The 17,045-nt window shown below is 35.4% G+C and overlaps 2 protein-coding genes and 1 pseudogene across 3 annotated transcripts in view; all 3 read right to left on the minus strand.

The window, feature by feature from the left end:
• LOC109176376 overlaps positions 1 to 6,500 on the minus strand; it is an 83,164-nt gene extending 76,664 nt beyond the window's left edge. The window contains exon 1 of the mRNA XM_019325817.1: positions 6,491 to 6,500. The gene's annotated coding sequence lies outside the window, so the exon portion shown is untranslated. The remainder of the gene's footprint in view (positions 1 to 6,490) is intronic.
• Positions 6,501 to 9,898: 3,398 nt separating this feature from the next.
• LOC109176377 lies at positions 9,899 to 11,376 on the minus strand (annotated as a pseudogene).
• A 2,962-nt stretch (positions 11,377 to 14,338) lies between these two features.
• Positions 14,339 to 16,265, minus strand: LOC109176524. 2 transcript variants are annotated; one of them, XM_019325984.1, is made up of 2 exons: positions 16,082 to 16,265; positions 14,339 to 15,412 (listed from the first exon to the last, which is right to left on the minus strand). In XM_019325984.1, the coding sequence occupies exons 1-2, from the start codon at positions 16,136 to 16,138 to the stop codon at positions 14,729 to 14,731; spliced, it is 741 nt and encodes a 246-aa protein (XP_019181529.1). In that variant the 5' UTR covers positions 16,139 to 16,265; the 3' UTR covers positions 14,339 to 14,728. The 2 variants fall into 2 exon arrangements, with proteins under 2 accessions (XP_019181529.1, XP_019181528.1); XM_019325983.1 differs by having other exon boundaries at positions 16,007 to 16,265.
• Between the last annotated feature and the right edge of the window lie 780 nt (positions 16,266 to 17,045).

Genomic DNA, 17,045 nt, shown 5'->3' on the forward strand with positions numbered 1-17,045 from the left:
ATAAAATAAACAAAAAAGGGTACAATACCCTTTTTGTTTTTACTTACGTGCAGTTATACATCTTTTGTCACACATAATTTTCATCTTCATACTTGACCACAAAGGCAAAATTTTCTTACCCTTATACCCCTTCTTAGGGCTGCAAATGAGCTGAGCCATGCTCGACCTCAAATATAAGATAGCTCGAGCTCGATAGAACCTTAAAATTGAAGCTCGAGTTCAGATTGCGAATATTTTATATAGCTCAAGTGTATGAGCTTGTGCTCGAGCTCGAGTCAACCTCAACTCTGTTAGCAATGTTATTATTATATGTTACATCTTTGAATAGTATTATAATAGGTTAGATTTCTATGGCTTCCCTATTAGATAGGATTACTTCACGTTGGTTGTTTTAGCTTTTAGTATTGTAACTCCTATCATATTGTGATGAAAATGGTTTTCTAACATGCAACCAAACTAATTAGGCTTTGCATAGTATGAAAAGGAGCTCATGATTATTGATGGAAGAAAAGTGGAACTGTGTGTATGCTTCATTATTTCGATCTACCTTCATCAGAGAATACATCATATATATATGAAAGAAAGAAAGAAGACTAACGCAGAAAACGGTTATAACAGAATGAAAGAAGGAAAAGACAGAATTGCCCTTGCTATGCCTTTGTCTCTATTTTCTTCTGCACTTGTGTTGCTTGTTTGTCTATACACTTCAACACCCCCCCCCCCCCCCCCCCCGGAAGCTGGAGCATGAATATCATGAATGCCCAGCTTAGAGTGGAAGGTCTCAAAAGCAGGCTTGGACAAAGATTTAGTAAAGCCATCAGCAATTTGTTTTTGGGAAGAGATTGGCAGCAGCTTGATCAACCCCTCCTGCACTTTTTGCTTGACAATGTGGCAGTCGATTTCAATATGTTTGTGCGTTCATGGAACACATAATTCTCTCCAATAGCAATGGCTGATAGATTATCACAAAACAGAAGAGATGGTGCATCAAATTGCACATTCAAATTAGCTAGCAGATAATGCAACCATTGAATCTCACAGACAGTAGAGGCTAGAGCTCTGTACTCAGCCTCTGAAGAAGATTTTGATACTGTGGCTTGCTTCTTGGTCTTCCATGATATCAAGTTATCACCAAGGTATATGCAAAAGCCAGTAATAGACTTCTAGAGTCAATGCAGTTGGCCCAATCAGAGTCAGAGAAGCCCTTCAGCTGTATGTTGGAATTAGCTTGGTAGAACAGGCCTTTTCCTGGGGAGCCTTTGAGGTATCTGAGGACTCTATGAGCAGCAGTGAGATGAATATTGGTAGGTGTATCAACAAATTGGCTCAGCTGCTGAACAGCATGTGAAATATCTGGCCTTGTGTTTTTCAAGTATAGCAGTTTGCCAATGAGTCTTCTATAAATTTCAGGATTGTCAAGAGGAATCCCTTGTGAACTAACAAGTTTGAGACCAGTTGTAGCTGGAGTACTTGCAGGTTTAGCCTCTAAAAAACCATTTTCTTTGAGGATTTCTAATGTGTATTTCCTCTGAAATAGACTGATCCCAGCAGCTGTTCTGACTGCCTCAATTCCAAGGAAAAAATTCAGGTGACCAAGGTCTTTAATCCTGAAAGATTTGTCTAGGAATTCATTAAGCTGACTGATCTGTGACTTGCAATTTCCTGCTATCAAAATATCATCTACATATATGAGGAGTGCAGTAAAAGAACTCCCTGAGATCTTGGTGAACAATGAAGGATCTGCCATGGGTTGTTGGAAGCCAGCTCCTTGTAAGGCTGAAGTCAATTTTGAATTCCATTGTCTGCTAGCCTGTTTTAGGCCATACAAGGATCTCAACAATCTGCATACTTGTTTTGGTTTGTCAGTGGTAAAACCTGGAGGTGGTAGCATGTAGACTTCCTCATCTAGATCACCATGGAGGAAAGCATTGTTTATATCAAGTTGTTGGACATCCCACCCCCTGGTGATAGCCACAGCCAAGAAAGTCCTTATAGTAGTCATCCTAGCAACAGGAGAGAAGGTCTCAGTGCAGTCCACTCCAAGTTGCTGAGTGTAACCTTTGGCTACAAGTCTAGCCTTGTATCTCTCTATTGAGCCATCAGCTCTATGTTTGACCCTAAAAATCCACTTGCATCCAATTGGGATTTTGCCAGCTGGAAGGTTTGTTAAAGTCCAAGTATTGTTGGCAACTAATGCTTCAATTTCAGAGGTCATTGCTTTTCTCCATGCCTCATGTTGTACTGCTTCTGCATATGATTGTGGCTCTTGTGCTGCTAAGATAGATGAGGCACATACCCTTTGGTCCAGGGACATAGAATCATATGATAAGACTTTGTCCAGGGTATGTGGAGAAGTCCTCACATGAGTGCAATAGTAATCTTGCAACCTCCTGGGGAGGTTTCTAGGCCTTTCAGACCTTCTAACTTGCTGCTGACTGAAAGCTTCTTCTTGAGGACTCTCATCATTCAATTCATTATTCAATCCATGCTCACCATTGTCACTAAGATCTGCATCATGACTTGGTGTATGGTTTTCTGGCTGAGCTAAAACATTGGGACTGCAATCTGCTATCTGAGGGATATCATCAGAAATCTGTGTATTATTAGGCTTTTCACTTCCTGTGAATCTGTTCAGAGACCTCATTAGTAACATGTCTTCATTAATAGGAACCAAAGGTAGAGATGGATTAAAACTCTGGGACTGAGAAGGATCATGATCAGAGGACTGAGAAGGATCATGATGATTAGAGGAGGATTTGAGAGGATATATACTCTCATAAAATTGCACATCCCTAGAAACAAAGATAGAATTGTCAGCCAAGTCACATAATACATACCCCTTCACATTAGCAGGGAAACCCAAAAAAATACACTTCCTGGCCCTGGGCATCATTTTGTTTCTCCCTTGTGAAGCTGATGCACCAAAGCACAAGCAACCAAAAGACCTGAAATTGTTATAGTCCACAGATTGACCATATAGAAGTTCAAAGGGTGACTTTTCACCATTAATGGGTGTAGGCAATCTGTTAATTAAGTACACAGCATGCAACACACAATGGTTCCAGAATTCCAAGGGAACACCAGACTGAAATCTGAGTGCCCTAGCAACATTCAAGATGTGTTGATGCTTCCTCTCTGCCACCCCATTTTGTTGGGGTGTATTGACACAAGATTTCTGATGAACTATCCCCTTTTCATTGAAAAAGGAAGACATGATAAACTCAGTACCATTGTCAGATCTTACCACCTTGATTCTTGTTGAAAATTGAGTATCAACATAGTTATAAAAGTTCTGAAACAGGCCCTTGACCTCTGACTTAGCTTTCATCAAATGAAACCATGTGAATCTACTACAATCATCAACAATGGTTAGAAAGTAGTGTTCCCCTTTCAAGGATGAAACTGGAAAGGGTCCCCACACATCCATATGAATTAGATCAAAGCATTTTGCAGCCCTATTTTCACTGACAGGAAAAACAGATTTCTTATGTTTAGCAAAATGGCAAGTGTCACAAGCAAATGGTTGGGATTTTTGAAACTGAGCACATTTTATTCCATTCAAAGTATGAATCTTATTTATGGGATAATGCCCCAGTCTATTATGCCACATATGAAGTGTCAAACTATTACATTGACTACTAATCTCATTGTACTGCTTTCTTTTGACAGGAGGATGTTTGAGAAGGTAGAGACCATCTTTCTCCCTAGCAAAACCATCCATCATCCCATGCATTCCCTGAATATCACAAGAATCAGTGCTCATAACAAGGGTGCAACCACTTTGCTTTATTAATTTGCTAGCAGATATTATGTTGAAATTGAAAGAGGGAATATATAAGACATTTTTCAATATGAGGTTGGGATAGAGTCTGACTTCTCCCATGTGTGTGACCTGCATAGTTTCTCCATTTGGCAATTTTACAGAGATATCATTCATAGGATGACAGTTTTCAAAATACTCCAAGGAACAAGTAATATGATCAGTGGCTCCTGAGTCCAATATCCACACAGTAGGACAATTCAATATAGCATATATGTGGGAGTTACAGAAATACTTGCCTTCTTTTGAGGTATTAGGCATCTTTGTGAAATTGGATTTCATTCCAGTGTCATTGATGGTAACTGCAGCACTGGTGGAGGCTTGGTTTCCTTGATTCTGTCCTTGCAGGAGAGATACCAACCTTTTAAACTGGTCAGGAGAAAGGCCTACATCAGCAATCTGATTGACAGAGGAACTGAAGTTCTGTTGATTCTCTTGACCTTGAGTTTGTCTATTCCTGGACTTGTATCCTTGCACCCAGCCAGAAGGGAATCCATGCTTCTTATAGCATTTATCTATAGTATGACCATTCATCCCACAATATGTACACTTTGGGACAAATTTACCTCCTGCATTGTTGAACTTCTTCTTATTATTTGATGCCATGGCCACAATGTTTTCATCATCTGGTACTGGATTCTGGATAGCATTGGCATGTGCAATCTCATTATTCTTATGAGCATTCACATTGTTGAGCTTTCTCTCTAATTTCAGAGTCATGTTTAGGATTTTCTCCATAGTTGGGAGGGGATCCATGACTAGAACACCTGATTTGATGGTTTCAAACTCATCATTTAATCCCTCCAAAAATCTAATGACCTGATCCTCCTCTCTGTCTTTCCGAATTTTACTCATGAGAGAACAAGCACATCTAGGCATGCATTCACACACAGGTAAAGGTCTCACTGCATTCAATTTCTCCCAAAGAGCATTACACTTTGTGAAGTATTCATTAATAGACATGTTACCTTGTGTGCTTCTATAAATCTCATTTTGAATTTCTGCTATTTTGTGAGAGTCTGCCTGAGAATACCTCTTCCTCAACGCATTCCATATATCCTCAGCCTGTTCAAAATACAGGACACTCTCAGCTATGGTAGGGTTTAGAGATCTCAATATCCAGGCGCACACAATGTCGTTGGATCGCTTCCAGGCAGCAAACCTCCGATCAGACTCGCCTGGATTACGAATAGAGCCGTTGACGAAACCAAACTTGTTCTTCACCCCCAACGCCAACTTCATGGACCTGCTCCATGTAGCGTAGTTGAATTCTGACAAAGGAGGTGAAACAAGCACTATGTTCGGATTTTCCGTGACATGAAGATACATCGGATCGTCTACTTCATCCGTTCGATGTATCTGACTCTGGTTCGCATGGATCTGGCTTGCCGGAATTGAAGTTCCTGTTGTGTTTCCGACGGAGTCCTCGTTTCCGGCTTCACGATCTGTGCTGACCACGGCGGCGTAGCTGCGGTGTTGCTCTGATACCATGATGAAAATGGTTTTCTAACATGCAACCAAACTAATTAGGCTTTGCATAGTATGAAAAGGAGCTCATGATTATTGATGGAAGAAAAGTGGAACTGTGTGTATGCTTCATTATTTCGATCTACCTTCATCAGAGAATACATCATATATATATGAAAGAAAGAAAGAAGACTAACGCAGAAAACGGTTATAACAGAATGAAAGAAGGAAAAGACAGAATTGCCCTTGCTATGCCTTTGTCTCTATTTTCTTCTGCACTTGTGTTGCTTGTTTGTCTATACACTTCAACATATTGAAATTGAATCTGTAATCACTTATCGCATAAAACTTCTACGAGGAGAGATTTTTGTGTTTTGAAGGTTGAAGGGTGAAGTGAAGGTTGGTTATGGCTTGGATTTCCTGAAGCGTTCGTGTGTCTTGATTAGGCAATCGGACTGAAATCGTGAAGAAGGCAGGGGAGGACCGGAGACGACATGGCGAGGAGGAGAGTGGATGAGCGAGGGAGAGTTGGGGGAATTTGTCGGGTTGGGTGGGTTTAGATAGGTGGGCCGCTGGTGGGTTTGGGTCGGGTAGAGGGTTAAGTAAATGGGCTACAGTCCATTAATTTAGGTTGAACCCCAACCCCTGCCCGACAGCATCTGGGAGGATGTAAATCATGGTAACTCAACTGAACATGAACCATAGAGTTTAGACCTTTGCTTACTGGGCACAAGGAGCCCTCTTCAATATGAGAGGTTGCTCCCACACTGTCGTTGGTGACTCAATCCCTGGTCATTCGTTCCAACTTTCATTATTATTATTATTATTATTATTATTATTATTATTATTATTGATTATTGATTTTTTTTATTGCTGATATTTAATTAATTTATTAATAACTTTTCATTTAGTTTTTGTTATTAGTGAGTATTATTTATTATATTATATTAATGTTATTACTATTTTTATTATTACATTAATGAAACTTGCCTCTTTACAAACACAAATGGCAATGCTTAATAATTCTTTCATGATAATAAGTCAAACAAATTCAAAAAGGTATGTTTAGTAGAAGCATAGCACATAAATAATAAAGTAAAATTAATTCAATAATGTTTGTGTTTACAATGTTTGCAAATAGATTTATTATACTAACAAATTTACATGATTATGATATATATTTTATATTCAATCAAGTTTTACAAAATTTGGGAGATAAAATTATACCTCAATTCAATAATATAAAATATTCATCTTTCAACTGTATTGGTTTTTATTCTGGTTGTTATTTGTAATGTAATTATTCTTATTACTAATATTTCTATTATTATTAATATTTCTTATACAACGGAATTTCTTTTTTTTTTTTTGAAAACCAACAAAGAAAATATATTAATTCATAATGTTCAAACAACCAGAAATACAACGAGGAATATAATCAAACAGTTCTTCTAGCTCAAGAGTCGAATTACATAAAGCCTTTTTTGCCATTCTATGAGCTTGGACATTGTCACCACGGTGAACGAACGCAATGGTCATCGAGTCAAGCTACTGCATCAAGGTGCGGATATCATGAACAATGGCCCGAAACTGGTTAATGTATTCTCCTTTCTGCACCGCATTGGCCACGACCTGAGCATCAGTCTCTACAATCACCCTGCTTCACCCCTTTCTTTTAATCCAACTTAGCGCCTCTCGTGCCCCCATGGCCTCCGCTTCCCTTACATTGAATACCCCCTGCATCTTTTGTGTTGCTACTCCTTGCACCACCCCCTCCGCACTGTGCAATACCCAACCGAATCCCATGCACCTGTTCTCAAACCCCATCGCCACATGAATATTCAATTTGAAATGGTGCCCATGCGATGTTGCTACAACGGAATTTCTTAACACTTTGAAATGTTTGGGCATTCCAAATCACTGTCTAACTTGCAAGTTAGATCTCCAGTTATGGTTTTACGGAATATTGACTATACTCTTGGTTTGTGCAATGGTATGAGATTGGTCATTACTAAATTAGGATATCGTGTTGTGGAAGCGAAAGTGATGTCAGGAAATAGTATAGGTACACAAGTTTTGATTCCAAGGTTGTCATTGACACCGTCTGATCCTCGATTGGCATTTTAAGTTTCAAAGAGGCAATTTCCTCTAATGTTGTCTTATGCAATGACAATAAATATAAATAAATAAGAGTCAAGGACAAAGCCTTACAAAAGTTGGTTTACTTCTGAAAAAACATGTGTTTGTGAATGGCGAATTGTATGTAGCTTTGTCTAGAGTTAACAATCCAAATGGTCTTAAAGTGGTTGTCTTAGGTGAGAATGATTAGTATTCTTCTTCAACAATAAATATTGTATATCAAGAAGTTTTTAAAAATTTATAATTGGATATATATAATTAATTCATATTTTGCATTAAATAATTATATGCTTTCTTGAGATGTGCATTAGTAATTCATTATTTAATTATAATATAGTTTAATTTTCATCCCGTGCATCGCACGGGTACAATACTAGTTCATATAAAAAGATAAAATTAAAATATACGTACAAATAAGACATTATAAATCTCATAATTAATTAAGAAGGAAAAAAAAATTTAAAAATCACAAATCATCATAATATAAAAATACAATTAGAGTTAGAAATAAATCTCACAAATCATAATTATTTTAATTTTAATGAAAATAAAATTAACACATACATCTAACGGGCATGGACAATATAGCAAGCTAGAGGCATAGTGAACAAGTTTCAAATTAAACTAACCCTAGATCTTTAAGAACACGTGCTACCTTAGACCTCAATGACTTGTGTATATAATAATATATTATCTTTTTTTTTTTTGAAAGCTACTGGTTCTATTACATTGTAGTATCTGTTCATATACTTTCTCAACCTATTGAAACACAAAGAACTAATAACGCCTCCACTGAGGCTCGAACTCATAATCTTCCAAATGGAAGTCCAACCCGGGTACCATTAGACCACATAGTCCTGGTAATAATAATAATATATTATCTACTTCTATTAAATATTAATTTTGAGGTGTTCTTAATTATACCAACTTAAGTTTAAAATTATAGGGACTAAATTGCATAAAAATAAGATATACAATGACTAAATTACACAAAATCATATAATATATGGACCGTCTAGCTAAGTACTTTAACCAGTACAATGATGGTAAATATGATGGTTATATTTTGTGTGTGTTAGAGCATCTCCAATGTAGTGGCATATTTATAAATTCCAACGCCATCCCTCCATTTTCTCAAATTGCTCTCCAAGGTGAAGCAGCAAAACGGAATAACGCCAATATTTTTTGCATTGATGAACAGTGTCGCGCCATATATGGCGTGGCACTGTTCATCCACGGCAAATCTAAAATGGGGAGTAAAGTTAACATTTTGCCCTTGCTTTTTTAATAATTTCAAACATATCATTTATTTGTTTTATATATAATTTTTTATTTTGTTAAATACTTATATTTAAAATTTGTATTATTAAATATAAATTATACCATTTTAAAGATCTCATTGAGACGATCGAAACAAGACTAATATTGAATATTTTAATTAAAATTTTAAATACATCAAACACAACTAAAACATAATAATAAAAATTAAAATATATATTATTATTGTGAAATAAATTAAATTTTCAAAAATATTGTTAAATTCTATTTTTTAATAATTAATGTTATAAAAAAATTAATATATATAAAAATTATTATTTACATTACAAGTTATATTTTATATTAAACTAATTAAGTTCAAAAAAAATACATTAAATTAATTAAATTTTTTATATTAAACTAATTAAGTTCAAACAATATTACATTAAATTAATTAAATTCAAATTAATAATTGAGAAATTAAATTATTTTAGTGTAGTAATTTGGTGTTATGGTGTTTTAGTGTAAATGGATTGGAGATTAATAAAATTTGATAGGAGAAAATGCTGAGAATATTCCTTCTGATGTGACATTTGATGAAGAAATTTGATGTTTTGGTGTTAAGTGGGTTGAAGATGCTCTTAGAGGTGTTGAGGTGGATATGCTCGGTTTTAACAATGGTTTAAATTTCTAGCAATATTTTAAAAGCTATATATAATATAAATTAAATGACCATAAATGCCAAAAACTTAGTGGCCAGTCAAAAGACATAACTGTGACTCTTCCAAAAAAGAGGTCACAAGTTCAAACTCCAGTAAGGGCATTGACTCTTTAATACTTGACTCCTAGGGTTTATATGGCATAATCATACAGAAGAAAACTCCCAAAGATTAGGGTTTATATGGCATAAGCATACACAAGAGAGCACCCCATCAAGAAAAAGAACAGCAAGCATTCATTAATTACAGACCGACCAAGTTTGTGTTTCTTATTTTAAGATCGGAGCTAATTATGTATTGACAACTGAATGTTAGAGTCTTTCCGGACTCCATAGCTTGCCAATACCAGGGAATGCATGATTTTCCCCTCAAACACCAACTTCTGCACACCAACTGGCACCCTCAACTTCTCAAAGATGGCATCTTTAAGATTTTCAACCGATTCCGATAAGAACTTTGACGAATAAAGATCTTCAAGATGGACCCATCCTCGATGTTATAATATGACAGTCTGTGAATCCTCCAGCAGCTTTCCTCTATATCCAAGAACCTTCACTGGGTACCCAACTTTGCTCTGAACCACGGTTTTCACGTCCAGAATGGTGTACAACAACCTCAGTTGTGCTTCCACGGTTTCTCCGGTTAACGTTTTCACTGAAACCTTCAAGGTTTCCCTGGGATTACAGATCATGTGAAGTAACGGCATCGAACCCCCTCTGCTAATAATCTCAAGAAACACTAAGGTTTTATCCTCTTCCACCAGCTTTCCATCGTAAAACAAACTGTACTGGTCGGAAGGGATGTTTTCTTTGGCCTGGATATATGCTTTGACAGTCTTGATGGTATCTTGAGCTCTCACGTCCACCATTACGGTTCTATTAGCGGAGGGATCTTGACAGACAACCTTAATGGCACCGAGTTTTCAACGTAAGCGTTGAGGGTGGAGTTGCCATGGATCCCATAATCAACAAGCCTTTTGTCATTCTCGAGACGTATGCCGTCCAAGAAGAGGTGTTGGAGGCATTCTTGTATGCCTTCCTCTCGGTGTAACAAGGTTTTCAGTCTTCCAATGGTTGCGGAATTTTTAATCTTTGCACTCACAGTTTTAATAATCCTCAAAGATATGTTTATCTGCCATGAATTATATATTTATATATATATGTAGAAATGATAAGAGAACTTCGAAAGTAGAATCCCAAAATACAACACCAGATATGACGTAGCAAGGAATCATCAAAAGCGTTATGGAAGAAGTTTACAAATTTAATACTATCAAATGAACGAATGCTTCCAGGGTAACCCATGCAAATATAAACTTGTAACTATAGGGTCAGCCAAGTTAATCAGGTTGTTAGTTCAGAAATAACAAGATAAGTTATCTACCGCCAGCAATAATAAAAGTGATTCCCTTCTTGATTTGAGCTGACAAGCTATGAACAAACTAAACAGATTTAGGTCGTTTACTGCTTCAGGTTATTAAGATTAAGGGTGTGTTTGGTTCGCACATAAGAATCGGAATCGGAATGAGTATCAAATACTTGGTAATTATAATGAATTTTGGTAAAAATATTTAACATGTTTGGTAGTAGGGTGAAATGGGAATGGTTACTAATAGTAGTGCTTGAGAATGAATAAAGGAATGAAACCCTTATTATATTTTGGGTATGAGTTTTTTAATTAATGGGGCATTCAAAACTCATAGTAGTGTTCTAAAAACTTATCAACCAAACAACAACAATTACTTTCATACATATTCCTATGGGCAAAACCCACCAATCAAACACACCCTAACTTTATCTAGTGACTATTCAGGCTGCTGGTTTCTCTAATCATCCAAAAGAATGCTACCAAATCAAACATGATAGAAAATATGGTAGAGAATTTCAATCGAACACAACTTTCACTCACACAAATACAACTCACCTGCTTTTGTTGCGCCATGTGATTAGAGCTCTGCTGAGAAGATGCTTCCATTTCCATGGAGAAAGTTCATAGTAGAACCAACATGGACACTACCTATTATTATATATAATTAACTGAGCAGCCGCTTAATTAAATATGAAGCATTAAACTTCCTGGGATGATGGAACGACACGCCATGCCGTTTGAATTCTACGATGTTGCCCATTTCGTTTAACTAAAATTATTACAATTATTACAAATAAAATAAAAGGAAAATAGCATTTTTTTTTCCTGAATTATATATTTATAACACATTTTCCCCTTAATTATTCATGTAATTATATTAGCTCCTTCAATTATTCTAAAAGTGACGCATTTCCCCCCAGATATATTAAATTGACATTTCTACCCTTAAAGTAAAATATTTTATTTATTTTTCTTCCCAACAAATTATTGTTTATACGTAGGGATGATCACGATTCGGATCGAATTGAACCGAACACTCTAGCAATCGAATTCAAAGTTTCCGGTTATGATTCAGATCTAGAACCCAATATTTGGATTTCAGTTTATTAAAATCATGAATCGAAAAAACTAGATCATGAACCGTGAACCGCCAATTCGAATTGGAACAACTAATAGCATTAGTTAACTATATAGTTCAAATTATGTACAACATAACGTCATTAGCTGCAATCGAAACTGGTTTTTTTTAAGTCGGGCGTCAAACGACGTCGTTTTTGCAACCGTGTGCACCATGCATGTTGCACAGCATAACACTCCATGTAAATCATAGTAACTCAGCTGAACCACAGATGTTAGACATTTGCTTACTGCGCACGAGGAGCCTATCACAAAATAATAAACTCATAATTAATGTCAACTTTAGGAACATTGCAGAGAGTATAAGTATATTTCTTGAAGGCAACCCATACAACTAATATATACATAGTATTTAAGATTTGAGATTTGATATTAATATAGTTTATTCATTCTGGATATTTAGTTCATTCATTCTGGATATATAGTTTAAATTATGCACAACATAATGCTATTGACGAGAATCGAAACTGATTTTTTTTTTAATTCGGACGTCAAAACGACATCGTTTTTGCAACAGTGTGTATGCATGGTGCACACGATTACACAACATAATTTACGGATTTACATCCTCCCAAATGATCGGTTAGGCTGGGGTGTGAGGGACCCTTGGGATTGAGAATTTTACTTTTTGGGAAGAAACTTGACATTATGAGTTCATTGTTTTGTGAATTTCCAACCCCTTGTAAAAACTAGAAAGTATAAAATAACACTAGAGATTTTTTAAAGTTTTTATGGTTGGAACATAAGTGTGATATTTTATTTTGGACTCTAAATTTTATAAAGTTTATAATTATTTATGTATGGATACATTAATTTATATTATTAATTGTAGCATTGAATTAAATAGGTTGAACTTTGAGCTCAAACTCAAACTTGAAAGATCGAGCAATCTAACTCGAATTTGACCTCAAAATTTGATCTCAATTCGAGCCAGTTGAGTCGAGGTTGACTCGAGCTCGTACACTCGAGCTATATAAAAAATTCACGAGCAGAACTCTAGCTTCAATTTTAAGATTTTATCGAGCTTGAGCTCGACTCGGTTTGTTTGCAGCCCTAGGCAGGGGTGTAAGGGTAAGGGAATTTTGCCTTTATGGCAAGTATGAAGATGAAAATTATGTGTGAGAAAAGATGTATAACTGCATAAACCAAAAAGGTATTGTAGCCTTTTTCGTTTATTTTAGGAAAAATAACATTTTTTTTTCCCTTGAGTTATATACTTATAACACTTTTTCTCTCTAAATTATTCAAATGTGATAATTTTTCCCTTTGAAATGTTAAATGAACATATTAACCCTTAAAATAAATGTTCAATTTATTTTTCTTAAAAAATTATTACCACGATTTGGTTTAAATCTAACCGACAATATAGCAACCAAACTGAAATATTCCGATTATAATTTAGAATCAAAACTCGATATTTAGAGTTTATTAAAATCGTGAACTGGAACCACCGATTCATGTTCCGAACTGAAAAAATAATATACAGTTATTGTTGAATTTAGACTATTTAAAAATAAAAAATAAAATTTTAAAATAAAGTTTGAACCAACAGTTCAAACGGGATCCGGAACTATGAACCGACAGTTCAAAATCAAAACCAAATAGCGATCATATATACTTATATGTGAGAATCAGAATAAATGTAAAAAAAAAAAAAAAAACACTATTTGTAAATATTATAATTCTAATTTTATCATTATCATACATAACACATTATAAATCTCACAATTAATAAAAAAAAATCACAAATAAAAAAATAAAAATAAAAATAGAATTTGGAATGAATCTTGCAAATGACAAATTTTAATTCTAATAAAAAGATAAATTAAATACTCACATAAGATATTATAAATCTCACAATTAATTAAGAAGGAAAAAAAAAATTTAAAAATCACAAATCACAAATAAAAATACAATTAGAATTAGAAATAAATCTCACAAATCATTTTTTTTAAATACACAAATCATAATTTTAATTTTAATAAAAAGATAAAATTAAATATACATCTAACGGGCATTGGCAATAGCAAGAGGCATAGTGAACAAGTTTCAAACCCTAGATCTTTAAGGACACATGCTATCTTAGACCTCAATGACCTGTGTATATAATAATATAGTATCTACTTCTATTAAATATTAATTTTGAGGTGCCCTTAATTATACCAATTTTAAAATTATAGGAACTAAATTGCATAAAAAAAATTGCATAAAAATAAGATATAATATATATAATGACTAAATTGCACAAAATCATATAATATATGGATCTTCTAGGTACTTTGACCAGTGATGACAAATGTTATTTTGTGTGTGTTAGAGGTGGATATGTTCAGTTTTAACAATGATTTAAATTTCTAGCAATATTTTAAAAGCAGTATATAATGCAAATTAAACGACAACAAATAATACTTGAGTTGTAAAGATTAGGGCTTTTATGGCATAACCATAGAGAAGAGAGCCATATGTAACAGCACCCCATCAAGAAAAAGAACAGCAAGCTAAGCATTCATTAATTACAAACCGACCAATCTTTTGTTTCCTATTTTAAGAGCTAATAATAAACTGTTGGAAATAGCTGCAGTACAGTTGCAGAAAGCTAAGTCACATGAACTAACTTTGCTGACAACTGAATGTTTGAGTCTTTCCGGAGTCCATAGCTTGTCAATTCCTGGGAATCATCCAGGGTTTTCCCCTCAAACACCAGATTCTGCACACGAACTGGCAGCCCCAACGTCTTAAAGATGGCTTCTTTCAGATTTTTAACCGATTCCCAGAAGAACACTTGAAAGCATGTGCTTTTCACACCCCATTTGATGAATATCTAAGTAGCTGGTGGCAGGATCTCCAAGATGGACCCATCCTCGATGTTATAATATGACACAGTCTTTGAATCCTTCAGCGGCTTTTCTCCAAATGCAAGACTCATCACTGGGTACCCAACTTTGCTCTCAACCACGCTTTTCACGTCCAGAATGGTGTACAACATCCTAAGCTGTGTCTCCACAGTTTCCCCGGTTAATGTTTTCACTGAAACCTTCAAGGTATCCCTGGGGTTAGAGATCATGTGAAGAAGCCGCGTAGAATTTGAACCCCCTATGATCTCAAGAAACGCTAGAGTTTTATCCTCTTCCACCGGCTTTCCATTGTAAAACAGAGTGTACTGATCGGAAGGGATGTTTTCTTTGGCCTCGATATATGATTTGACAGTCTTGATGGTGTCTTGAGCTCTCACGTCCACCATTACGGTTCTCTTGGCAGAGGGGATCTTGACAGACAACCTTAATGGCACCGAGTTTTCATCGTAAGCGTTGAGGGTGGTGTTGCCATAGATGCCACAATCAACAAGCCTTTTGTCATTCTCGAGGCGTATGCCGTCCAAGAAGAGGTGTTGGAGGCATTCTTGTATGCCTTCCTCTTGGCTTAACAAGGTTTTCAGTCTGCCAACGGTCTCGGATTTGTTAATCTTTACACTCACAGTTTTAGTAATCCTCAAAGATATGTTTATCTGCCAGGAATTATGTAGCAAATGAGAAGAGAACTTAGAGAGCAGAATCGGCAAAAACATCAGATATGACTTAGCAAGGAATCATCAAATGCGTTATGGAAAGAGTTTACAAATCAAGCCACAAATAATACTATCAAATGATTATCCACAAGATCATCAAATGCGTCAGGTTATTGGTTTGAAAATCACAAGATTATCCACTCCCAATGAGAGTGACCCCGACTCCTTCTTGATTCAAGCTGACCAGCTTAGACAAACTAAAATGATTTAGGTTTTACTGGTTCGGGTCACAATGACAAAGTTTATCCATTGACTATTCAGGCTGCAAATTTCACTATTCACCCAAAAGAATGCTACCAAATCAAAGATGATAGAAAATATGGTACAGAAATTTAATCGAACACAACACCGACACAACTTTCACTCACACAAATACAACTCACTTCACCTTGAATTGGATAATGCAAAACCCTAAACCAAGAATGAACCACTTTCAAAGCTGTTTTCGAATTTGTAAAGATCACAAGAACAAGAAGTGATGTTCTAATCAAGGAAATGAAATCAATTCAACATTACAAATCGTAATATATATACCTCTTCGCCTTCCTGTTGTGCGGTGGGATTAGAGATCATTTCGTCTGACGCTTCCATGGAAAGAATTCGGTATACCTCTTCGCCTTCCTGTTGTGCGGTGGGATTAGAGATCATTTCGTCTGACGCTTCCATGGAAAGAATTCGGAAGAGTACCAATTTCGACACCGTAAGAACTAAAATGCAGTAACAGTCATTGCGTTGAGCGGTCGCTTGATTATTAATTTTCCTTGGAAGTTCGAAACTGGAAAGGCAACCCTCAAATGGGCACGGATTGTGACAGTTTTTATACTCAAAAGTTTGAACATTTGTTCTGGTTCAATTAATTCAGGTAGGTTCTTTATTGAGTTCCGACGAAACTTTTAATTTCTAAAATTTCTTTTAAAATATATAAATTTGAGTGAGATTGAGAAAATAAAGGGAAAAAAATAATTCTAAAATAAACCTAAAACTATAAATTAATAATTATTACAAACACTGACATGAATGACATTACAATAATTTACTAATGGAATAAGGGTCAAATAGGCCATCGAATTGCACATGATAATACAATTAGGCCATTGAACTCAAAAAACTAACAATTGAGTTCCTAAACTAACCAATTCCTAACAATTCATCTAATTTGAAGGTTTCTAACAAGTCAACAACCAAATTAATTATTTTTTAAAAGAAAATTTAAAAATTAATTATTAAAAAAAAAAAAAAAAAAAAACAGAAATGGCCGGAGACGAAGAAACTTCTTCGTCTCCGGCCTGTTTCTTCGTCTCCACGGCCGGAGACGAAGAGTTTCTTCGTCTCCAGCCATGGAGAAGAAGAAACTCTTCGTCTCCATGGCCGGAGTGGAGACGAAGAAACTGGCCGGAGACGAAGAAGTCTCCGGCAAAATGGTCTCTCTTTTTTTTTTTTTTTAATTACTTAAGTAATTAATTTTTAAATTTTATTTTTTAAAAAATAATTAATTTGGGAGGATGACCTGTTAACCTGTTGGAAACCTACAAATTGGAAGATTTGTTTGAAATTGGTTAGTTTAGGGACCCGA

This window comes from Ipomoea nil, unplaced genomic scaffold (assembly GCF_001879475.1).
Source record: "Ipomoea nil cultivar Tokyo-kokei standard unplaced genomic scaffold, Asagao_1.1 scaffold0706, whole genome shotgun sequence".
NCBI lineage: Eukaryota > Viridiplantae > Streptophyta > Magnoliopsida > Solanales > Convolvulaceae > Ipomoea > Ipomoea nil.

Coding starts and splice junctions, on each gene's coding strand:
- LOC109176524 (XM_019325983.1), bottom strand. CDS start 16,138: ATGGAAGCGTCAGACGAAATGATCTCTAATCCCACCGCACAACAGGAA. Junction 15,413..16,006: donor CACAACAGGAAGGCGAAGAG/GTATATATATTA, acceptor AATTCCTGGCAG/ATAAACATATCTTTGAGGAT.